Source organism: Malania oleifera, chromosome 2, assembly GCF_029873635.1.
Source record: "Malania oleifera isolate guangnan ecotype guangnan chromosome 2, ASM2987363v1, whole genome shotgun sequence".
Lineage (NCBI taxonomy): Eukaryota > Viridiplantae > Streptophyta > Magnoliopsida > Santalales > Ximeniaceae > Malania > Malania oleifera.
In genome coordinates this window covers 16492119-16518464 of record NC_080418.1, presented here as the reverse complement: position 1 = coordinate 16518464, position 26346 = coordinate 16492119, and the positions used below count along the sequence as shown (strand labels likewise).

Genomic DNA, 26346 nt, shown 5'->3' with positions numbered 1-26346 from the left:
TTGTTGTTGTGTTATTTGATCCTGTGTGGATTGATTATGATATGGGTGTATGTGTGAAATTATGTGAAACGATTGTCTTGGCTGTGTACGACTATTAATTAATTAAGTATTAGGGTAATAGATTACTCCACCCGAGGGCTTGCTAAGAAAGGCGAGTACGTTGGTAATTGATTGTTGGTACCAGAGTAGAGGGAAGCCACTTGTATGGGCGAGTGATCTTCCCTATTCTTGGTGACTTTACCTCAATACATAACCCGAGAGCTTACTAAGAAAGGTGAGTGCCCTAGTGCTAGCACTAGAGCAGAGGGAACCTACTTGTATGGGTGGGTAGATTTCCTTATTCTCGGAAACTAACATTAAAATACTGATGATTATGGGTATGTGATTGGATGATAAAGATGTTGATTTTGCGTGATTATGGGCTTGTTATCTGGACCTCTGGTGAATTGTGTGTATGCTCTAGATGGATCTTTAATTATATTATAAACACTTCAGCCGCACACTATTATAAATTATTTCTTCCTTACTGAGAGGTGTCTCGCCTCATCATATGTCATATATTTTCAGGTTATCTAGGTGATCAAGCTTAGGTAGCTCCAGGGCGGGGTAGTTTTGTGAGTTAAATATAGCAGATCGGATATGTATTTAGTTTATGTTTAATATGTATTAATTTTTTATTATAATATGAAGTGTTAGGTTGTTATTATTATGGATCAATGATGTAAGTAAATATAGCACTCTGGTATTTTTTGTTGAAGATATTTATTATTTCCACTGTGTAAATGGTATCAGAGACGCGTATCGGTCTCTTAAAGCACTGAGCCCCGCATGGCGGGTCCAAGGCGTTACAATTGATATCAGAGCATAACGGTCTTGCGGACTTAGGAGGACTAACACCAGAGTATAGGTTGAGTTGAATGGGGGTAAGAATGGGTAGACTAGGGTGTTGATAGGAGTTTGAGTTGTTTCCTAGCTTGGAGGCAAAAATCCTTTGACAAACTTCTGTGATTTTTTGAATCAATCGATGGTTTCAAAAAACCACGATAAATCCATCGACGATGATGCTTCTGAGTTGAGGAACTAAAATTTGGAATTTGATTGTGAAGGTTAAGAAGTTTGTGGATAAATTGACATGGATGTTTAATTGAGGATATGGATATTGATTAGGTTTTATGTTATATGATTATGGTATATATAAAGATGTGGAGATTTTTTTTAAATTGCTTTGTTGTACATTTATATTCAGGGATGGATCCTAGAGGCAAGGGTGTGGATGAAGGTGGAGGAAGCGAAATGGGAGCTTCTAGTGGGGACGAGGTTGACACATCTCGGTTGTTACGAGGAATAGCTCGCTAGGTCAGAGAAGAAATGAGGCGGGATTTTGGAGGAGCAGGCTATCCACCAGTGCACCAGGGTTGCACCATTGACCTGTTCACTCGTCTAAAACCCTCATCCTTTAAGGGTGGCACCGACCCGAATAAAGCTGTGATGTGGATGCAAGAAATGGAGAAAATTTTGGCAGTGTTGAACTAAACCGAAGAGCAAAAGGTCCTCTTTGCCACCTTTAAGCTGGTCAAAGAAGCTGAACGGTGGTGGCATGTAATGAAATTTTTAGAGGAAAGCCGAGTGGTACCAATAGCGATGACCTGGGGTTGTTTCAAACAGGTCTTCTACGACCAATATTTTCCTACCACCACTAGAAATGCAAAGGCGGAAGAATTTTTCAGCTTGACTCAAGGATGCCTCACTATTCAGCAGTATGCCACTAGGTTAATAGAGTTGTCTCGATTTGCACCTTCTGTGGTTCCAAATGAATATCAGAAGGCAAGGTGGTTTAAGAGGGGCTTGAATCAGAGGATCCACGAGCATATGGCGTGTCTGCAGATTCAGGATTTCATGAAATTGGTGGAGAAAGATACGGTGGCAAAGTTGAGTCTGCAGAGGGGTACAGAGGCTTTTGAGAGAAGGAAAATGCCTGCGTCTCCACAATCCCAATCAAATGTCAGGAAAGGGTCATGGAGGGAAGATAGAGATGTTTTGGGCCAGGGGTCAGAGAGAAAGGATCAAGAACGGCAGGGTGATTCGTCATGTCCCCATTGCCCTAGGTGTAATTAGTGGCATTGGGGGGAATGCCGAGGCAGGAGTGTTATGCTACAGGTGCAGCAAACAGGATCATATTGCTCGAGAATGTCGGTAACCATCGAGTAATGCACCAGCTCCAAACCAAAATCAGAACCAAAGGAACAACCTGGTGCCTTGTGGCGACGAAGGCCCGACGCGTGTCTATATGTTGGGTACGCCTAAGGAAGGCAACACTAAAGGCTCAGGTAATGTGTTTATGTGTAATATGTTTATTAATGTTGTTTTACTTTGCATGATTTGATGTTGCATATGTTTGAATTATTTGAAATTCATGGATATGTGGTTAGTTAACTTTTGATATGTAAATGGGTGACTAACGAATTTTGGGGACGAAATTATTTTAAGGGGGGAAGAATGTAACAACCCAGGAAATTTTAAGTAAAAAAAAAAAACCCAGGAAATTTTAAACAATTTAAAATAATAAGGAAGAGGGAAGGGGAAGAAGGAATAAAATTCGTAAGGTGCCAGCAAACATTCGTCGACAAATAGACTAGTTTCGTCGACGAATGTTCTACTTAGCGTCGATGAGGGTATGTGTCTCATCGATGAGGAATTACCGAGAGGTGTTTTTTCTGCATGATTGAAATTTGTCGACGAGTTGGATGTCTCGTTGACGAACTGTGTACTAGGACTCGTCGATGAGTCCCTGCATATAAATAGTGGATTTCTTTCATTTCTGTAGGAATTTTATGCATGTTTCTCTCTCTCTCACTAAAATTCGGCACTACCACCTTCTCTCTTCGATTTCAGGCCAGATTTCCACCAGTTCGACAATCTAAGTCCACCACGACATTTCTGGAAAAGTTCTTTACAAATCTGCTAGAGTGGATCATCGGTGGGACTAGTTAGGAATTCATCCCAGATTTAAGGTAAGGCTTTTTATGTAAAATTTGGCTTTACCCTAGTTGTAGGAAATATTATATGCGAAAAAAATACTGAAATTTAGTTCTGTGAGATGTGGTTTTCAGGGAGTTAAATGGGGAACCCTGTGGGTGCAGAACTAGTCATTTTAGGAGGCTTTTTAGGAATTCGGTAAGGGGAGATATTTTATAATAGCTTTTTAGCAAGTATTAAAATGACTAATTTTGGGTAAAAATCCTACATATACAAGTATGATTTTTCTAAACCAAACTAATATTCAAAATACTGCTTTAATTATATAAGTATTAAATTGGGAAAAATTGTGTGGTTGAAATCATTTTGATCATTAAATGATTGTTGAGCTTAGTGGAATGAGGAAATTATTGAGATTGTGAATGTCATTTGACTGAAATTCTTGTCTGGTTGAATACACTCATTGGATTGTGAACATTGTCTGGTATGGTCGAGTATACTGTGGTATTTGTGTGAACATGGTTGATTGGTTAGGTTTGTAATTGATCTGTGGTGGGGTTCATGTAAATTGCGATATAGCGTTGGCAGTGGTATGAGGAGGTCGTTATATGTATGTTTATATTGGGAGGTACACATTGGCAGTGGTATGAGGAGGTTGTTTACCTATTTACTATGAACGGAGTGCTATTTTGTGGCCTGTGTGATTTGATTAGTCATGTGTGGACCAGTCCTGTGTGGACACTGATGCGGTGTGATTTGATTAGTCCTGTGTGGACCAGTCCTGTGTGGACATTGATGTTATGTGATTTGATCCTGTGTGGATTGATTATGATATAGGTGTATATGTGAAATTCTGTGAAGCGATTGTGTTGGTTGTGTACGATTATTAATTAATTAAGTATTAGGATAAAGTAGATTACTCCACCTGAGGGCTTGCTGAGAAAGGCGAGTACATTGGTAATTGATTGTGGGTACTAGAGTAGAGGGAAGCCACTTGTATAGGCGGGTGATCTTCCCTATTCTCGGTGACTTTACCTGAATACATAACTCGAGGGCTTACTAAGAAAGGTGAGTGCCCTAGTGCTAGCACTAGAGCAGAGGGAACCTACTTGTATGGGCAGATAGATTTCCTTATTCGCGGAAACTAACATTAAAATACTGATTATTATGGGTATATGATTGGATAATAAAGACGTTGATTTTGCGTGATTATGGGCTTGTTATCTGGACCTCTGGTGAATTGTGTGTATACTCTAGATGGATATTTTAATTATATTATAAACACTTCAGCCACACACTATTATAAATTATTTCTTCCTTACTGAGAGGTGTCTCACCCCGTCATATGTCAAATCTTTTCAGGTTATCCAGGTGATCGAGCTTAGGTAGCTCCAAGGCAGGGTAGTTTTGTGAGTTAAATATAGCATATCGAATATGTATTTAGTTTATGTTTAATATGTATTAATTTTGGATTATAATATGAAGTATTAGATTGTAATTATTATGGATCAATGATGTAAGTAAATATAGCACTTGGTACTTTCTATTGAAGATATTTATTATTCTAAATGGTATCAGAGACGCGTGTTAGTCTCTTAACTCACCGAGCCCCGCGTGGTGGGTCCAGGGCATTACAATTAGCATAAGATTAGTAAACATAATTGCAAATACTCTCTGAATCTCAAAAAGCCTATTTCTCATACTCAAGTTTCATATTCCCATTCTTACTCATCCATATTGCAAATACCTTTTAGTAAGAATATTCTTGTGTTTATCTCACCAAACTTAAACTCTCACTTGCTCGTTTTGATTGAAATTTATTTTTCGTTGAAAGTAAGCTTCAAGCTTTTCTAGAAGACTTTGTTTACAAGTCTCTTATAAGAAAACTTCTTTGAGCTTGTGGGTTTTGCATTGTCATTGCAATACTCAAGGAGTTCACATTGTGTTTTGGTTGCTAAAAAAATTTTACAAATCATTTTCAAAATATATCTTGTGCTTATCATTGAGAAATACATTTTGCGATATTTTCTTAAGTGCTAAAAATCTTTGTTGCTATATCTCTTGATTGATATTATCATCTTGATACAAAGATCAAATAATTTTTACAAACCATTTTTAAATATCTCGTGTGGTTTATTTTGAGAAAATTATTTGTTAAGATATTTTAGGTGTACTTGTGATCTTTGCTGCTGCATTGTGATTGAGAGTATTATTTTGACACAAAGATCCTATCACCTACACTCTCACATACTGATTGCAACATTTTCATAAATCTTTGAGAGTAGATACTGAGACTACATTGAGCTTATCATATCTTATTAGTTGGTAGTGTGTTGATTATATTGGTACATATCTGCTTAGTATAAGAAGCATTTTACGTGTACGCACATTATTGGTTAAATTTGTTGTATTCCAGGCACGGGCCTGAAGAGGGAGACTAGCTTTGTTGAATAGTCTTGGATTGGCTTAAACCCGGTTAGGAAAGTTAGGTGCACCATCCTGGTAAGGTGTAGGTTGAGGTTAGCCCCGTTAATTCACCTAGTTGTAAACAATGTCGCTCCACCCGTTAAGTGAGCTTATAGTGTAATCCTTGTGCGGGTGTGCCAAAGCGAGGACGTAGCCAATTTGCTGAACCTCGATAACATTTCTAGTGTCGTCTCCTTTACTGCTTTATTGTGCATGCTTGGTTAAATTTCAATTGCAGTTTAAATCCTATTGTATATTTACATTGATTTATTTTATTTACATTAGATTGACCTTAGACTTATGTAATACTGTTGTTAGTGGATTGACCTAAGGGATAAAATGTTTAAATACCAATTCACCCCCCCCCCCCACCCCCCTCTCTTGGAATTACAGTAAAGCTAACAATTTTAATAACCCAATTCACCCCCCCCCCCCTTTTAGGATAATTCCTTAACTTTTAAATCTATTTTGCAATAACCAATAAGCACTTTTAAACACCTAATTGTGTAATATTTGGCACTTAATCAGTCCTTACACTACTCCATCGCACTTACCCTTAATGATATTAGTATACCTACTATATATGCATTTTTTTTTTTTTTCTAAAACTCACTATAGAACTTTCTAGGTATCCTATCATATGCAAGTCTCTCTTCTTTTTCCTAAATTTTTTCATTAATCTTTTTAAAAGATATATAGCTTCTGTTGTAGATCTCCCAAACATAAAACCAAATTGATTTTCTAATACCTTCGTTTCTAGCCTTAATATTTATTTAACTATCATTTCTCACAGTTTCATCATATGACTCATAAGTTTAATTCCACGATAGTCTTCTCCGGGATGTTGCGACAATTATTACAATTTTGAATATCTTTTTTATTTCTATATATAGGTATTAAAGTGTTTTTCATCTATCCATCTGACATTTTTTTAATTTCTATAATTGTATTAAATAAATTAATTAACCATATAATTTAGTTATAACCTAAGCATTTCCAAACTTCATTTGGGATGTTATCTAATCCTATAACTTTACCATTTTTCACCCTTTTTAGTGCAAAATTAATTTCGTTAACTCTAATTTTATGAACAAAAAATTATTTGCATCAATAAATAATATCAAAATTGTTTATTATAGGAACAAAAATCCCTTTTATAATATTTTTCTAATTTATATTTCTTAATAAATTCAAAATAGATAAATATATAGAAACAAAATTCAAACAAACAAATTCAAACAAAGCATAAATTGGAAGGTACTTATGAATAAACCATGTCCTGAAAAAATAAAACAATAATAGAACTAAAACACCTTATCCTAAAGTCAGTTTTGAACCTTGATTGATAGTTGACCTTTATTTCTTTTTTTAAAATTTTTTTAGGAATCAACTTTTCATCAATTCACATTTTAACTTTTTTTTTATTTAAATGATTTTTCAAACATCAGTTAAGCACATTATCATAATTTTTATCCCAACTACCCGTGTTTATTTATTTATTTATTTTTAAATATTTTCAAAAAAAGCTTCTGAATATTTTTGAAAGTCAAGGTATAGTCCCAAGAGGGGGGTGAATTGGGTTATTAAAATTTTCTTTTAATTCTTTTTAAGAATCTTTAACCTCTTGTTAATTCAGCAAACATACAGTAAAAACTTAGTTATTTAATCAATCAACAACCACACTTAATCTCAACACAATAATCAAACAATTCAATCAAACACAATATACTCAATCAAAAATAAGATGTAAGAACTCAACTTAGAGTTTGTTTGTAGCCTTGTTTGTTTCAAGCCCTATAATGAATGAAATTTTCTTGCCCTCTCTCAACTAAGATTTTTGCAAATGATTAAACAACATACTCCCTTTTGGGTTTCCACAAAAGTTTAATGAAACGTACTTTCTTAAGTTAAGAGTCTTCTTAATCTTGGTTTTAAATTTTCAGCAACCTGCACTTAGCATACACACCACACAATATATATACTGAAAATAAAGAGAAGGGTAAGAATGAGACCAAGATTTTTACAAGGTTCGCCTTATCCCCATCTTACGTCCTTGCCTTAGGCCAATACCACCTAAGGATTCCATTATAGCACTCCTTTCTAGGCAGAGCAAACCTTTACAAATCCCTCCTTAAGGGTAGAGCCCCCTCTCCAAGCGATACCCCACGCTTGGTCCAAGGATCCAAACAATCCTTGAATCATCAACAACTACAAGAGACAAGAAACAGTTCCTGTGTACATTGACACTCTTAAAAGAGTAGATTAGTACAATTGAAAGCCCTATATACTTCAATATCAAATATCAAAAGAAATAGACTGAAGCTCAAGAGTGATTTCACCAAATTCTTTATCTAGATGAGAATCAACAATTCAGTAGTTTAGAACTCAGAGAAGGATGTTTTAGCACTTCATAATTCTTTAGCAATTCAGAATTGCAAGAGTGAGCAAGAGAGATCTTTGAGAGAGTAAGAGAGCTTTCAGCTTTTGAACAGATTTTCAATTTCTTAGTATGTTTGATTTGCTAAAAGCATGTATTTATAGGCTCATAAAAGTATTTTTCGTGTTGCTCAAGATTACTTGGAGTATTTCCCAAGTTTTTATGAAATTTGGGGCACAAGAAACCTTAGTTTGAATTTTAAAACATTTAAAAATTATAGTTGTTAACATTGTTCAGTAGACTGAGGTATCGAGTTTAGTCTTCTGAAGTTCTTTAAAACACTGAAATTGTAACTGAAAATAGGGTCCTAGGTGTCAAGGTTCGTTCTTCTAAGGCTATACTGCCTCTTCAGGATTTCGTCAAGAAATTCTTCAATAGACTGAACTTAATCTTCAATCTTTTGAGAAAATTCTTTAGTCTTCTGAAGATAAACTTCAGTCATATGGGCAGTTAAAATTCTGTTTTTTTAGTTTTTGTTTTCAAAAACTCTTTGCTCTCTTGCTTTGATTTATAAAAAATTTATCCGGGGTTTTGTAAAATAAAGTCTCATAGTCCACAATTACCCCTAAAGAGCTTCAACATATTTCCATGTGATATTTCAATAGGAAGTACTTACATCATTTTTCTTAAAGCCTTAAAACACTCTAAGCTTGAAGTCTTCCATGATATTTTTGCTTTGAATCCCCTTTGACTTAAGCTTTGAGTGAGCTTTAGATTTCCACATACTTTACTCATTTTCATGTTGCTTGAGCTTCCCTTAAAACACTTTAAATATGAATGTGGCTTTTGAGTCCTTTAGTGATCTTGAACTTTCATTGCTATTCTTTCTTTTGAACTTTGTTTTTAAGTATTCCTAAAACATCATCACTTTAACAACACATGTTAAATCATCCTTCATTTTTTATCATCAAAACGAGATTTGAAAGCCATGTTAAGCCAACAAATCTCCCCCTTTTTTATGATGATAAATAAGAAGCAAAGATGAGAGAATTTTTGACAAGGCTCCCCCTTACAATAAGCTTGCCTTTTAATAATTTTTAAAAATGATGATATCAAATATGAGTAAGTTAAAAAAATCACATTTAAGCATATGAACACAATCAAGTACATTAAGCATATGAACACACACAGTCAAGTATATTTCATTATAGCATATGTCATCATGTAGTGTGCTTTAACTGATTTATTTATATTCCTTTAACATTTATATTTGCTTTAACATGTTTGCTCATATTGTGCTTTATCATTCTTAACATTCATATTTGTTTCACAATCCATATCAAAATTCATATCATATTTGCTCAAATTTTCATATCATATTTGCTCAAAATTCATATCATAATTTATATCATATTTGCTAAAAACTTCTCTCCTCCTTTGACATCATTCAAAAAGAATTGAGGGGCATAATGCAAAAAAGTCATTAAAAGGGTATATGTATTACAAACATAGGAAAATCAAGCAAGGCAACATAAAAACTAAGTGTTTATATCAAGAGTACATCATAAAAAGTCTAAAACTCAGCTATCAGCATCATCATCTTCTTCTTCAGCTTCTTCATCACCTTTCCCTTCTTCATCTCCTTCTTTTTCTTCATTACCTTCCTCTTCTTTGTCACCTTCGTCTTCTTCATCACCTTCATCACTTCCTTCCTCTGAATCTTAATGATCACTTGAAGGGGTTGAACTTGTAACGACCTACTTATCTTATCATATAATAAAGCATAATAAGTAAAATAATCAACCCAAACCCGTGGTAACGGGGACACCTGTCAAACACAACGGAACTTAGGCAGCAGTAAATGTAAATCACAATCTCATAACCACAGAGTACATAATACCAAACTCAAATATAATCCAAAACACGGTGTTTATATACAAACTCCTAAAAGTACAAAAAATATCTCTAGGATCCCACATCAAAATCTCCTGATCCTAGTTCAAACTTACCCTCCTAGTGAGGTAGCACAACTGACTCAATGGCGGCCTCGATCCGCCGATTTTTCTGGGTTTCCTGAAAATTATTTAATGTTCGGGGGTGAGACACTTCTCAATAAGGGAAAATAAACTATATACAGCAGTGTGGCAACATAAATATTTAGTGTTATCATATATATACCATGCATTACATATGTTGGAAAACATTCATCATAACATACTGAATAATCATATACTTTCATAATTTTTAATAATTTATACTGATCATGAAATATCTTATATATCTGATAATACTGAATTTTACCCAAGATGTATAGCTAGCTGATGTCATGTATTACCCCCCATGATAGGTTGTGTAACCCGAAGGCGGGACTCGACAATGGCTAGCCGACCACTGCCAATTCAAAAATGTCTATAAGTATGATGGGCCTGCCACACCCTGGTCTGGACTGCCAGGTGGACGTCTACAACTCTACACTAAAAACCACATCGACTATCCATCTCCCACTCCCTTGTGGGGCGGTTAGCACAAGTCTGAACATAATAATCTAATCTATATAGTTACGGTACTGTGCTCCTGTAACTGAACTGAACTATCATCTGGGTTTTGATAACATATAATACATGATAATATAATTGTCTAACATAAATAGATTGATAGCATTTTCTAAAATAGCATACATATGGTCTTGCACCAGTTTCTTTCATATCTGCGGCCTTGCGCCGAACATTCATAAATACAACTTAGCGTCTAAATCATACATATAACATGGCCTTGCACCGGTTATCAATCGCGGCCTTGCGCCGAACATTTCTGAATAAATAATTCATTTATCATGTATTTTGAAATCATAATGTACTGCATTCTTTCATAATCTTTGAAAACATACTTTATTCATAAAATTGCATATCATTGTACTTTCCACGTAAAATAATATTCATGCCACACATTTCTGTATAAAACCATACATTATATTCTACAATCATAATTTCTGGCATTTCATACATATATATACATTTCAACATAATAGCAGTATTTTCCCCAAATATGAATTTTCTCAATATTATACAAATATAATACATGCTTTCCTAAAATTAACTTGCTGATAAATAATAATAATTTGCATGGAAAATAATTGCTTTAGTTTATTCCTTTACCTGATACTGAAAAGAAACCCCCTAAAATATCGGCCCTTCACTCGCAGGGTTCCCCGTTCGACTCCCTAAAAACAATAACTCCTAGAACTAAACTTCAGTATTTTGCTATGAATAACCTTTCCTATAATTACGAAAAGACCAAATTTTGCATAGAAAGTCTTACCTTAACCCAGGGATGAATTCTAACTCTGCCCCACCAACGATTCGCTCCGGTTGACTTGGAGAGAACTTCCCCAAGAGCGTTGTGGTGGCCTCAAATCGTCAATCTGATGACTAACGGGGCCGGAATCAAAGAAAGAAGAGATAGAAACCATAGAGGAGAGAGAGAGTAAATTTTTGCTGCTTTTTCTGCGTAAAAATCCATGTTTTTGACTATTTATACTATGAGCTTCGTCGACGAGGTCAAGAGAAAATTCGTTGACAAACTCTCCCCTTTGTCAACCAAATTTCAAAGTCTCCCAAAACATCCTCTCGGTATCTTCTCATCGACGAGGCACACCCTCATCGACGAGCCTATACTGCCACGTTGTCGACAAACGCGAGCGTTCGTCGACAAAGTCTACTGCCGCCTTTTTCCTATTCCCATTTTCCTCTCTCTTCATTATTTAAATATCATTATTCTTTGGATCATTACAGAACTAGTGTCCATAGGATCAACACCTCGAGATGAGCTATCCTGATATTCCTCAATACGAGTGAGGCGCTGATCAAGGGAGGATACCTTCTCTTGAAGGGTCTGAAATCCTGACCTCATATCCCTACTGAAGGTGGAGAATCACTATGAAAAGGACATGAACCAAGAAGGAGTGTCTATAGGAGGTCCTTGGTCATGAGTTGGAGGAGGAGGAGCTGCTGCTGGTGCTCATTGAGGCCTTCCTCCATTGAAATACCAACCATGATCACTCTTGTCATAGCCCAATTGTTTAAGGGTTGTGGATTTGAATAGATCATAATGAGTACATTTTATGAACAACTTAGAAGGTGTAGTGATATCGAGCTGAGCAAAGATGAGGTTCAATACACCTCCATAAGGATGGGTCACTCTAGATGCTTCTAACTTTGCCTACATCCACTTCAAAATAAGACTTGATAGGTCAAGTTTCTTTCCTTTAAGTAAACACCATAAGACAAAGCACTCAACGTAGGAAAGATGATCGAAAAAACCAGTCTTGGGTCAGATGTTATATGAAATGATTTTGTGAAGGATTTGGGCTTGGAGATTCAATTGTTTGTACAAAAATGGACGTCCAAAATACACAGGTTCATTTTCCATAATCAGAGGCAAAAATGTTTTAGGTGTGAATTCTTGCTCTAAAATCCAGGATTAAGAAAAATCAGGACATTCAAATTCTCCTGGGGTGCTATGTAGTATGCGAGCTAAAATAGGAGGATTTAAAACAATTTTCTTGCCCCTAACCTCGGTAGTTAAAACACTATCACTATGAATCATGTTGGCATAAAAAATTTTGATAAAATTGGGGAACATGCCTTTAGCTTGGTACACTACAAAGTTTTTCCAGCCAATATTCCTAAACATGGGGAGTATCTCAGGGAATTCGGTATCAAAGAAAGCGGTGTAGATCACCTTACCAAGAATATGATCCGTAGACCTCAGAGAAGAATGATAACGAAGCTTGGATGGAGGTGTGACTAGCCATCTTTCAATGTTGTTATCATCTCTGCCAGTAGAGGTTCCACGGTTTGTTGTCGTCTTAGTGCGAGGCATATTAAAGATCAAAGAGCAAACAAAACCCAGTAGTGAAACCCTAGAATCCGTAGGTGATATGTACAATCGTATTGGGAGGCTAGGATTAAAGATATTTTTGGTAAGGATTGAAGAAGACAGAGAGTGGATGCTTCTGATGAGTGATGGAATAGGGTTCAAAGGTCTGAAGTTATGTTCTTTTTGCGTGTTAAATATATAGATCCCACGACTTCAGTAGACTGAAGATTAAGTTCAGTCATATGAAGATTTTCAGTTGTCTAAGCCTTCATGTTACAGTGTTCAGTCATCTGAGCTTTCAAGCTCAGTCGCCTGAAGTCCTTAACCTTCTAAATATTTTCTTTTCTTTTAACATGAACTCTTCCTTCTTTTGTTTTATCATATTATTAGGCTTCAATTGTCTTTTCAAATTGGCTTTCGAGGTGTATGACTTCCTTGATCTTTGAAGATAAGCTTCCAACACTCCATGTCTTATTGATGTTTGGCCAACAATGACAATTTGTATTTATTTGATACATCTCATAAGCTCTTCTTTTAGTTTTCAATATTTCAACTAGTTCAATGTTCTTTAATTTTGATTAAGTGGTTTCCTTATTAATATCTTTGGAGTCCATTTTATCTAGGTACCCATACTTTCTTGGGTTCGGATGGTTTGGCAAGCGATGTTTTTTTTATTCTCCAAACTTGTCTAGTTTTCACACTCTTTCTCTTTAATGGACATTCGAACTTAATGTGTCCTTTCTTCTTACATAGAAAACATGTAGTGTGAGTATAAGCATTAGAGGAGGTGCTAGCATAGTCTTTGGAGGCTTTCGTAAAGTATCCCATGTAAAGATTCTTTTTCCTTATATTTTCAACTCCATTGAATCCTATGTCTTCTTTATTTAAGGACATTCTTTGTGCGCCAATCATTTTATCAAAGTTCTCCTTTCCTCTAGTAAAATTGTAGATTATTTTAGTTTGATCTTCAATTTTTCTTTTAAGATCACCAATTTCTGAGTCTAGTATATTTTTGCTCTTTTCTTGTAACTTTACTTGGTCTTGAGACATCTTCCTAATTTTGTTTTCTAGTTTAGAAATATATGATCTTTCTCATTATCCATGGAAGTTTGGGATCTTATATCTTCTAATTAATTCATCACTTTTTCATTCTTACTTTCTAATCTCTTAATTTTTAAGTCTTTTTTCTCTTTCAACAAGTTTATGAGATTCTGATTCTTTCATTACAGTTTCATTCTTATTTTTCAATGATGTGTATCTTTTAGTCATTTTAATTAGAATCTTATGAACTTTGAATAGTTCACTTTATAGTTCTTCAAGATGGCATACTCTCATCATTGGATTCATTAGATGAATCATCACTATAATCATTAAATGATTTGGATGAGGAGCTTTGTCCTTCATCATCGTCCCATGCCATATAGCAAGCAACCTCTTGGTCACTTGATTCAATTTTTGAACTACCGGTACTAATATTATCCCATGTAGTGGCTTTCTTTGCCCTTCTCCTTTCCTTTTTTTATTTCTTTTTAAGAATCTTCAACCTCTTGTTAATTCAGCAAACACACGGCAAAAGCTTATTTATTTGATAAATCAACATCCACACTTAATCTTAACACAATAATCGAACAATTCAATCAAACACAATACACTCAATCAAAAATAATATGTTGTACTTTTCAGCTTTAGCAAGAACTCAAGGTAGAGTTCGTTTGTAGCCCTGTTTGTTTCAAGCCTGTAATGAATGAAATTTGCTTGCCCTCTCTCAACTAAGATTTCCATAAATGATTAAAGAGTGTACTCCTTTTTGGGTTTCCACAAAATTTTAATCAAACGTCCTTTCTTAAGTTAAGAGTCTTCTTAATCTTGGTTTTGAGTTCCGGATTTTTCTTGTAAATGTATTCTTCATTCTAAGAATTTTTGCAAGTTTCTTGGATATGAAGGCTATTTCATTTTCATCCATCTCTTCTTCATCTTCTTCACTAGAGTTTTCGTTTGATGCTTTAAAAGCAATGGATTCCTAAGCTTTAGATTTTCCACTTCTTTCATTCATAGTCATCTCATATATGAGAAGGAATCCTATGAGTTCATCTAGTGAGGTAGTCTTAAGGTTTCTACCTTTTGTTATGGCTATAGCTTTTGGTTTCCATACGGGTGGAAGTCCTATAAGGATTTTACGTATCATCTCATAGGTAGAATATGTTTTCCCCAAAGTGTTTAATAAGTTTATGATATGTGTAAACCTAGTGTACATGTTTGTGATGGATTCATCAAGATTCATCCTAAAGGTTTCGTATTCACTAGTCAACATATTAATTCTATTGTCTCTACATCTACGGTACCTTCGTAGGTTACTTCAAGTTTATCCCAAATTTCCTTTACTATTTACAAGTCATGACTCTATTGAATTCATTAATGTCAAGTGCACAATATAAGGCGTCTATAGCACTAGAGTTGACTTGTAGCATTTTATGATCGATTTCAGTCATATATTTTTCTTCCTTTGGAACCTCTTTTCCATCTACTAGTTTGGTAGGAATCAAGTCACCATTTGTGACAACCTTCCAAACTTTCCAATCCATGGTTTGAAGATAAATCCTCATTTGTTGTTTGGTCCAAAAAAAATAAGTGGTCTAGTTAAGGATTAACCCTCTCCAAATGGAGCTACTCCTATGTGCCATGTAAATCTTTATATAACTACTTTTTAAGATTTGTTATAACACGTCTCTGATACCAATTGAAAGTCAAGGTGTAGCCCCAAAAGGGGGGAGAATTGGGTTATTAAATTTTTATTTTAATTCTTTTTAAGAATCTTTAACCTCTTGTTAATTCAGCAAACACACAGCAAAAGCTTAGTTATTTAATCAATCAACAACCACACTTAATCTCAACACAATAATCAAACAATTCAATCAAACACAATATACTCAATCAAAAATAAGATGTGGTACCTTTTTAGCTTTAACAAAAACTCAAGGTAGAGTTCGTTTGCATCCCTGTTTGTTTCAAGCGCTGTAATGAATGAAATTTTCTTACCCTCTCTCAACTAATATTTCCACAAACAATTAAACAACGTACTCCCTTTTGGGTTTCTGCAAAAGTTTAATGAAACTTACTTTATTAAGTTAAGAGTCTTCTTAATCTTGGTTTTTGATTTTTAGCAACTTGCACTTAGCATACACACCACACCATATATATATATATATAGATATGCTAAAAATAAAGAGAAGGGTAAGAGTGAGACCAAGAATTTTACGAGGTTCGGCTTATCCCCAGCTTACGTCCTTGCCTTAGGCCAATTCCACCTAAGGATTCCACTATAGCACTCCTTTCAGGGTGGAGCAAACCTTTACAAATCCTTCCTTAAGGGTAGAGTCCCCTCTCCAAGCGATACTCCACGCTTGGTCCAACGATCCAAACAATCCTTGAATCGTCAACAACTACAAGAGACAAGAAACAATTCCTCTGTACAATGACACTCTCAAAAGAGTAGATTAGTACAATTGAAAGCACTATATACTTCAATATCAAATATCAAAAGAAATAGATTGAAGCTCAAAAGTGATTTCACCAAATTCCTTCTCTAGATGAGAATCAGCAAATTAGTAATTTAGAACTCAGAGAATGATGTTTCAGCACTTTAGAATTCTTCAACAATTCAGAGTTGTAAAAGTGAGCAAGAGAGATCTTTGAGAGAATAAGAGAGCTTTCAGCTTTTGAACAGAGTTTCAATTTCTTAGTATGTTTGACTTGCTAAAAGCATGTATTCATAGGCTCATAAAAGTATTTTCGTGTTGCCCAAGATTACTTGGAGTAAATTCCCAAGTTTTTATGAAATTTCGGGTACAAGAAACCTTAGTTTGAATTTTAAAACATTTAAAAAGTATAATCGTTAACAATGTTCAGTAGACTGAGGTATCAGGTTCAATCTTCTAAAGTTCTTTAAAACACTGAAATTTTAACTGAAACCAGGGTCAATCGACTGGGGTGTTAAGGTTAAGTCTTTTGAGGCTATACCGCCTCTTCAGGATTTCGTTAGGAAATTCTTCAGTAGACTGAACTTAATTTTCAATCTTCTAAGGAAATTCTTTAGTCTTCTGAAGATAAACTTCAGTCATTTGGGCGGTTAAAATTATGGTTTTTCAGTTTTAGTTTTCAAAAATTCTTTGCTCTCTTGCGTTGATTTATAAAAACTTTATCTGGAATTTTGTAAAATAAACTCTCTAAGTCCACGGTGACCCCTAAAGAGCTTCAACATATTTTCATATGATATTTTAATATGAAGCACTTACATCATTTGTCATAAAGCCTTAAAACACTCTATGCTTGAAGTCTTCCTTGGTATTTTTGCTTTGAATCCCCCTTTGACTTAAGCTTTGAGTCAGCTTTAGATTTCCACATACTTTACTCATTTTGGTGTCGCTTGAGCTTCCCTTATTTGAGTCCTTTAGTGATCTTGAACTTTCACCACCATTCTTTCTTTTGAACTTTGTTTTTAAGTATTCTTGAAACATCATCACTTTAATAACATATGTTAAATCATCATTTATTTGTTATCATCAAAACGAGATTTAAAAGTCATGTTAGACCAACAATTTCCCTTGTTAAGGGTAAGGGTGGCAAAATGAGCCATGACCCGACGAGTTGCCCGTGACTCGCCCATTTAAAATGGATTCGGATTTATAAAAGTCAATCTGTTTATAAAAAGGGTCAACCCGGGTTCCGATCGGGTCACCCGACTAGCTCCTTAAATTGTTTAACCCACTTAATGAGAGAAAACCCTAAATCCCTAAATGCTTATTCCTGCGCCGCGGCTGCCTCCTACTGCTCCTCCAATCCTCCTTCCATTTCTGCAGTAGAACGCGAGCTCTCTTGCAAGTGGAAGGCTTGAAGAATCCAAGACGAAGGCCTCCTGCTGGTTTTGCGCTAGCTCGACACTGTCTTGTGCTGCTGCTTTGTCTTCTTCTTGCGCAACGCAAGCAGAGAACGAGAAGCCTTCGCTGTGCTACTGCTTGTTTTTCTTGTTCTTCCGAGGCTTCGTCTCCGACTCCCGAGTCTCCGGTGTTCCTTGATTTTTGGTTTGAGTAATTTGAAAATGGAAGGGATGAAAATCTAGGTTTGCCCCCCTCCTTCAGGCTTCAACCAAGAGATGAGGAAATTTGAAAATGGATGGGATGAAAATCTGGGTTTGCCCACCTCCTTCAAGCTTCAACCGAGAGATGAGAGATGTGTTTAATAATTTAATTTTTTTACTTTAAAAATCTACTCCTTCTTCCTCTTCTTCTCCTCCTCCTTCAACCGAGAGCCAAGAACTGAGAGCTGAGGAGTTTTTTCCCAATTTATCTTTTTTTAAAAAAATATATATTAAATAATACCTTTCTAGGGAAAATAATTCCCGGAATAACCCTGACGTAATCTCGCTACTTGGAGTGGCGAGATTTGCCACGTGTCATTTTGGGAATTATTTTCCCAAAAAAAGATATTATTTAATATGTATATATTTAAAAAAATGATAAATTAGGAAATAAATTCTTCTGCGTAATAAATAGGGAAATAAATTCTTTTAATGTATTTCTTTAAAAAATGATAAATCGGGAAATAAATCTTTTGCGTAATAAATCGGAAAATAAAACAAAATTAAATTCTTTCTCTTATTACTTTAGGAAGAATAAATTTTTGAAAAAAAGAAAATTCCTATTTAATTATATCTATTTTTTTATTTAATATATTTTTGAAATTTTTTTTACTTAAAAGTATTGTTTTATTCACTAGATTTAAAGATTTTCTATTTAGTCTATCTTATATCAATATAGAAAATGTATAGACGATACTCATTTCTCTATTTTGTTCATAACAAAAATAAAATTTTTACAGAAGATTCTCATGGGTTGCATGAAATTAAAATTTTCATATTTTGTAAGCATTGTCATATGTGAGCATAAAGATAAGTGTCACATTTTTTAAAATTTTATATTCCTCAAAATATAAAAAATTGTCATCATATATGACTTTCTAATCACCGGTTAAATGTAAAAATAAATATCATAAAAACTTTAAAAATAAATTAAGGGTCTATTTAGTTATGGAAAAGATTTTTAATTTTTATTTTTAGTTTAAAAAAATATTTTAAAAATAGCTAATTTTTCATTTTTAGAAATTTTTTCTAAAATAAATTAACAGTATAAAAAATTTGACACTATTTTCTTGTAGAAATAGTTCTATTTTATTTTTATTTTTTTAAATAATTAAAATGACGTTCTTTATTTTTTAAAATTCATATAGAAAATGTAACATTTACTTTTTCCTGTTTTTTAGATTTCTAACTCTTATTTTGTTAATTAAGACTTGAGAGCATGCACTCATATATTAAATTTTGATTTGTGAATTCAAATCCAAAATTAGTGATCAAAAATATTAACTTATATAATTTAATTTTTTTAAAAAAAATTACTTTAATAATTATTTAAAAATCTAAAAATTACAAAAAAAAATTATTTTGACTTTTTAAACAAAATATTTATTTTCTAACTATTTAATATGAATCTTAAAAACTAGAAAATCAATTAAAATTTTTTAAATTTTTAAAAAATAAAAAATAAAAATATTGTCCACAACTAAATTAGGGTGGTGTTTGATAATTGGGACTATAGGAATTGAAATTGAAATAATTGATTCTCGTTCCCAATGTTTGCTTATTGGAAATCTCATTCCAATTCGGCATGCAAAATGAGATTTTCCCTTTTGTCTATATTTTGATTCCTACCTCTTACTCTAGAATCAACTCCTAATTCTTGAAAACATAATATTTATTATAATATGATAATTTATATATAATATATATTACATAAATTTAAAAATAATATTAATATTATGATATCATTATTAATTTTTTTATTATATATAATAATATTATAGCATATAAAAATTTCTAGAAAAAATTTATTTCCCGATTTATTACTCAGAAGATTTATTTCCCAATTTATCATTTTTTCAAAAAAATATATTAAATGAATTTATTTCCCTATTTATTACGCATAAGATTTATTTCCTAATTTATCATTTTTTCAAAAAAAATATATTAAAAGAATTTATTTCCCTATTTATTAAGCAGAAGAATTTATTTCCTGATTTATTATTTTTTTAAAATATATATTAAATAATATCTTTTTTGAAAAAATAATTCCCGAAATGACACGTGGCAAATCTCACTATTTGAAGCAGTAAGATTTACTTAAATCTCGCTACTTGAAGTAACAAGATTTGCTTAAATCTCACTACTCTAAATAGCGAGATTACGTCAAGATTATTTCGAGAATTATTTTTTCGAGAAATGTATTACTTAATATTTTTTTTTTTAAAAGGATAAATTGAAAAAAAAAACTCCAGAGTTGAGAGCTGAGAACTAAAGGCTGGGAGATGTGAGATAGGATTGATAATTTAATTCTTTGTTTTAAAATTTTTAAATAATTACTTTTTTTATTTTTTTTAAACAGTAACTCGTGTTAGGATGAACATGTATGTCATCCATTTAATATTGACCCGTTTATAATTGGCGACCCGTTCAGACTCAGCCCGCCCGCCCGTTTCGTCACCCCTAGGTAAGGGCTTGCCGTTGACTGTCTATTCACTTGACTGTGAGAACCGACGGTCCACGTTCAACGCACAGCTAAAGCGTGTCGATATCTTACTGGCAGTCATAAAAATCCTGGACAGTCTTCTTGGCCACGTGCAAGCCTTTACGACCACTCGTTTCAAGATTCTATATAATGAAACAAAAAAAAAAAAATGAAACATGAAATGAAGGACGCGGAGTCGCTGGCTCAGCAAACGAACGGCCCTGATCGTTTGAGAGTTGGATACGTGTACGGACACGCTGAGTGTAATCGAGCTTCCGGATCGTGCAGGTATAGCCTATAATATTTTTTAAATTTCTCCTCGTGAGAAAAGATCGAGTGCTCCTCAGACACAACATCGCGTCTCTCGCACCCTTATCCACTTCTCAGCGTAATCGCCGGCTGCTCGTCGCCGATGTAGCTTCGCCGGGAAGTTCATCGACTTCTTTTGGACGATCAACGGTTTGATCCAGTCTCTGATGGTCTTCCATCGGTAGGGATCCTCGAGACCACCTGTGAAATTCCCATATTTAAGGATTAGGGCATTACTGCAGCGAAGTTGAATTTCGTCTGCAGCGAGCTCGTATTGAACAATTCAGGTTTGATTTGTGTGATTGTGGTTTGGTTTTGCAGATATATTTTAAGAGAATTTGAGGCAATGTGAGTATTTGATCTCATATGCGTGATTTGGTTCCAAGCACATTAAAGAACGTTACTTCGTGAAGGACTGTCCGAATTGCTGCGTACTAGTTTCGTTCAGACATAGGAGGAATACAGGAAAGAGTCTTTCTTGAGCTTGGGAGAATAGGAAGCAAAAGTGGATTCGCCATAGCAAAATGGTATTTTCTTGATCCTCATTCGAAGCATTCCAATGGTGGTTTGTGCCTACATTTTTTTTTGGGGGGGCGGGGGGGGGGGGGGGAAGAGGGTTTATAAATTTCCTTTTTTGTGTTTGTTTATTAATGTTTATTAGTACGACCAAGTTTCAGTTCCAGATTCAGTATTGTCGTTGTTCATTGACATGTTGTTACTTTTTTTTACTTCGATTCTTTGAAGATTGCAGTTATTCTGAAAAGCAGTGATTATAATTAGGATCGTATGGCAGATACTAAAATGAAAAAGATTCACCAATTGCTTAGGCACCTTCAACTTGAGGAACTATGTGCTCAGTGGGACTGTAAAGTGATCAGCTCATGCTTGTTTAACGACTCAATAACATTATTCTAAACAGTGGCTTCAGGAATGTCAAATGGCATTATAACAATTGTCAATGTTTTTGGGCGAGCAACTTGCGTTATAAGTCAACAATGGTTAGAATTTAGGATTTATGAGCTGTTATATAGACACACACACACATTGGGTTTAATGAGATGGCTTTCATTCTCCTCCCTCCCAATGCTATTTTGTTATTTTATAACCATTCTTTGGCAGTTTCGGTTCATTTTGATTATTTTTTATTGCCCTTCTGTCTTTAAAGATCAGGTTTTTATATTTTAATGATTAGATTATGGAGACACAGAGGTTGTGTTCCTTGTTCTCCGAATGCTTACTGTCATTTTGTTAACCTGTGAAAAGAAACTTTTTGCGGGATGAACTGACTTCTATTAGTCTCCCCCATTTTCCACCGGCCACCCACCAACCACAAAAGAAATAATAATAGTTAAAATCTTACAATCTTCTGCTGGGAGTATTCCAATGCTGAATGATTGCTTGGCAGTCTTTCCAGAACAAGGGCTTTTGGGTTGCAAAGGGCGTTGAAAATTTGAATGATGGAGATGCAGCATTTGATAACCCTTCGAAAATTGAACCAAAGCGTTCTCACCAATGGTTCATTGATGCTACTGAATCAGAGCTGTTTCCCAACAAGAAGCAAGCTGTGCAAGCCTTAAACACTAATCTAACTTCAGGAATGCCAAATGCAAGTGTTCCTTCCTGGGAGCATGTTTCTGGTTTTCAGCCAGTCCCTAACCAATTCATGGATCGGTTGCTTGGATCTGATACAACCAGGTCTGTCTATTTCTCCGAAAGGAATGTTTCCCCTGTTGGAACAGATAGCTTAAATATTGGAAGAAAAGGGATTGATGAGCCATTTGTAAATGACTCATCTGTTGGTTTATCCATATCTCATGCTGTAGGTAATTCTGAAACATCTCTCAGTTATGGAGGAATTAGAAAAATTAAAGTTAATCAGGTGAAGGACTCTGAGAACGATGTGTATTCACCAAAGGAACATGTTTATAACAGGGAAATTTCCAGTGGCACATCCTCAGGTCAAGCCCATAACAGGGTGAATGAGAGCAGTTTTATATCAATTGGACAGGCCTACAGCAGTGAGGATGACTCTGTGGCATTAATGGGTCATAACTGCAGCAGGGATGATGCCCAGATCAGGACAATAAGCCCGTCCTTTGATAAAGGATGTCACAATACTTTATCAGTGGCTAACACTTACAAAGAGGATAGCAATATAATACCATATGATGGTTTTCATATTGAAACCAGTATCCCTTTGCCTGGGCCAGGAGGCAGCTGTGACCTCTTATATAATCAATCTTCAGTTCAAATATTGGAAACAGCCAGCAACAAAGAGCTCAATGCATCTGACGCCAATGCAGTTATGAGTGCTACTCTGGCTGCTAAATCAAGACCAGAATCTATTTCCAAGAATAAATCTGAATTTAAAATGCCCAAGAAAGAAGCTCCAAACAGCTTTCCATCAAATGTCAGAAGCTTGATATCAACCGGCATGCTTGATGGTGTTCCTGTGAAGTATGTCTCCTTGTCACGACAGGTACATATTGGTTTTTTAGATTCATTTCTAATTGACATTTTCTCTTTCAATGACATGGTAATTTCCCTGCATGTAACAAGGAGCTCCGTGGTATTATTAAAGGTTCAGGCTATCTCTGTGGGTGTCAATCATGTAATTTATCCAAGGTGTGTCACACACCGGTTTCAACTTTGTTAAAGGTTACTTTGTGGATCTTATTGATGAATTGAATGTTTTGAAGTCATGTCCGTAGATCTTACTCATGAATCAAATGCACTTTTGTTTTAAGGTGCTGAATGCTTATGAGTTTGAGCGTCATGCTGGTTGCAAAACAAAACACCCAAACAATCATATATACTTTGAGAATGGGAAGACAATCTATCAGATTGTCCAAGAATTAAGGAGCACCCCTGAGAGCAAGTTATTTGATGCAATTCAAACTGTATTTGGTGCACCAATCAACCAGAAATCCTTCCGCATTTGGAAAGGTAATGGCAATTATTTGTTTGAATTGTTGCCTCTTTTGGTTTTAGACAGTCATGAAGTCTCCGTGTCTTCTGGCAATTGGAGGCTTTATTTACAGTTCTCAAGTAGTTTTCCAACTCACCTGCTTTTTTCCTCCTCGTCTTCAGAATCATTCCTAGCAGCTACACGTGAGCTTCAGCGTATCTATGGGAAGGATGAAATGAACCTATGAACTTGAGTACGGTAAAAATGAGTATTAATCAAAGATGTAATGTAGAGTAGTCTCCTCTATGTGCATAGAAGCATATATTTATTTTGATAAATAATGTACTGGGTATATAATGATATTTCCCAGTGGGAAACTTGCTCTTCTTTTTTTCTTTTTCCTTGTTTTTCTTTTTGATGCACAACTAGTTGATGATGTAAAATTTTGAAGTTTTTTTAGGTTGGTTAGATGAAGACTATTGTTGGAAAAATAACAATTTAAAAGAGTGACAACTCTTGGCATACCCAATGTATGTATTGAACTTCACTTTATTGCTTTTGAGATGAAGGTCTATGGTGAAAGAGGTGTTGAGTTGAATTCCTCCTCATGCTACATTTGGAACATATATTTTAGACCTTGGATTTGAATTTTTGGTGGATTTAGACTGATAATTTAGGAATACAGGGGGGTGAAATGGGTTTTAATGGGGATGATGTCACCATGTGTGACTACTTTTCAAGCTTTCTAATTTATGGTTTGCAAATAGATTCTCATTCGCTATTTCCAGAAGGTGTAATTAACACCGCAGAAGATAGATGATCTAGAAGAGGACTGACCCTTGGCAAAGGGAGATACACCTAGGTGTGCCATAGGAATCTTTATGTAACTTTTAGATTAAGATTTACTATAACCTGGCGCTCTGATGCCAATTATGAATTTAGGAATACTCCCAAGAGGGGGGGTGAATTGAGTTTTTATAATTTTTTTATAACTTTGTTCTATAAATTTCTTAGTTAAGTATTAACCTAACAAATAAATATTTAGCAATCACACAAACAAAATAATATTGATCAACAATCCTTTGAAGTTTAGTCAACAATCAATCCAAGTTCGGTCTTTTATAATGTTAAAGACCAGCTTGATTAAAATCTCAGAATTTCAATTATTCAAAATCAAATTTTTCTTACACAATGAATAGTTACAATTCAAAGATTTGATTTTGTAAAGCCTTAAACTTCCCTTTGATTAATTTAACAAAAATCAACTTTAGTTTGTGATATTTAAAATCAATATTCAATATTACTTCTTAATTTAAACCAACCAACAATCAATAAGATAATGTGTTGATTTCAAATATGAATCATACTTAGTATTTCAAAAGCTTCCAATGTGCAATAAGTATTTAATAATCATACACGTAGATTATATACTTGTAGTAAATTAAAGAGAGTAGGGAGAAAGAGCTATAGACTAGATTTTTACAAGGTTCGGTCAGCAGCCTACATCCTTACTCCAAGCAACTGCTATAAAGATTTTCCTTTTCAACTTTTTTATTAGGCAAAGTTACAACCTCTCTCCTTATGAAGTGGAGATATCTCTCTAACAAGAATATCCCCCTAAATCGTCAAGAAAACAAGAAATAAGAACAACTTTGGTTTGTACAAGAAAAACTCTCAGTTAAAGCAGATTTGTACAATTTAAATACAAGATAATTCAACAATAAACAATATAAATGAATGAAGCTCAAATATATATCACCATGGTTCTAATTTGATTTGAAAATCTCAGTAGAAACGATTAGAAACCGTGAGTTAAATCAGCACAAGTGCAGCAAGAACTTGAGAAAATATTTCAGTAGGGAATTTTGAATTCTCAAGATATATATGTTTGATTGTTGTGATTGTTGTATTTAATTTGTGAAAATAACATGTATTTATAGAGTAATGAAGCATTCATTCGTGTTCCCTAAGTTGCTTGCAATGTTTCCCAAGTTTTCTCCAAGTTTGGAGTTCAAGAAATCAATTTTGAAAATTTTCTCTCATTTTTTAAATTTTAAAATATGAAGGTCGGTCAACTGTGACCTGAGGGTCGGTCGCTTGAGCCTAAGTGATCGGTCACTTGTCTCGGTTCTGTTTGCTTAACTTTGTCAATGTAAAAAGGTTAGTCACCTGATCAAACTACATTAGTCGCCTAAGCTTACAACTTTTATGAATTTTCAAAAACTTTGATTTCAAAACTTTAACCTTTGATCTTGAAAAACTTAAATGAGACTTTTAAAAAATATTTTCCATGGTTTTTAAAAATAGGTTTCTAAATCAAAATATAGGTCCTAAGAGCTTCAAACATTTGTATTAAAATCGTGAAGTACTTATATGAGACTTCTTATAAGCTAACACTTTCTAAGCACCAAGTCTTCATACATTTTGCTTCCATTCTTTGTGTCTATCTTGACTTCTTTCTTCAATAGACTTTAGCTTCATCAGATCTTCCATCTTTAAGTCCAAGCTTTTAATAAACTCTTCAAACACTTGAGATTTTGATCCTTTATCAAAACATTTTAACCCTGAAACTTCACTTAACCAAATATATTAAGTGCTCTTAATTTGTTATCATCAAAATAAGATTTTCAGTCTTGTTCGGCCAATAATCTCCCCATTTTTTATGATAAAAAAATAAGAAGAAAAAATGAGTAAGCCTTAATAAGATTTCCCCTTACAATAAGCGTAATCTTAACAAAATTTGTAAATTAAAAAATTATTTATATCTTCAGATTTCATCAAACTCAGTCATCAAACTCAGTTTTAGCTCATCAAAT

The 26346-nt window shown here is 34.3% G+C and overlaps 1 protein-coding gene across 4 annotated transcripts; it reads left to right on the top strand.

The window, feature by feature from the left end:
* Positions 1-20487: 20487 nt before the first annotated feature.
* On the top strand, positions 20488-24128 carry LOC131149572 (uncharacterized). Of its 4 annotated transcripts, none has more exons than XM_058100132.1 (6): positions 20488-20803; positions 20944-21149; positions 22028-23101; positions 23182-23247; positions 23370-23568; positions 23713-24128. In XM_058100132.1, exons 2-6 carry the CDS (start codon positions 21147-21149, stop codon positions 23775-23777), a joined length of 1407 nt encoding a protein of 468 aa, XP_057956115.1. In that variant the 5' UTR covers positions 20488-20803; positions 20944-21146; the 3' UTR covers positions 23778-24128. The 4 variants fall into 4 exon arrangements, with proteins under 4 accessions (XP_057956115.1, XP_057956116.1, XP_057956113.1 ...); XM_058100133.1 differs by having other exon boundaries at positions 20490-20803; positions 22037-23101; XM_058100130.1 differs by having other exon boundaries at positions 20490-20803; positions 22037-23101; positions 23182-23280.
* The last annotated feature ends 2218 nt before the right edge of the window (positions 24129-26346 follow it).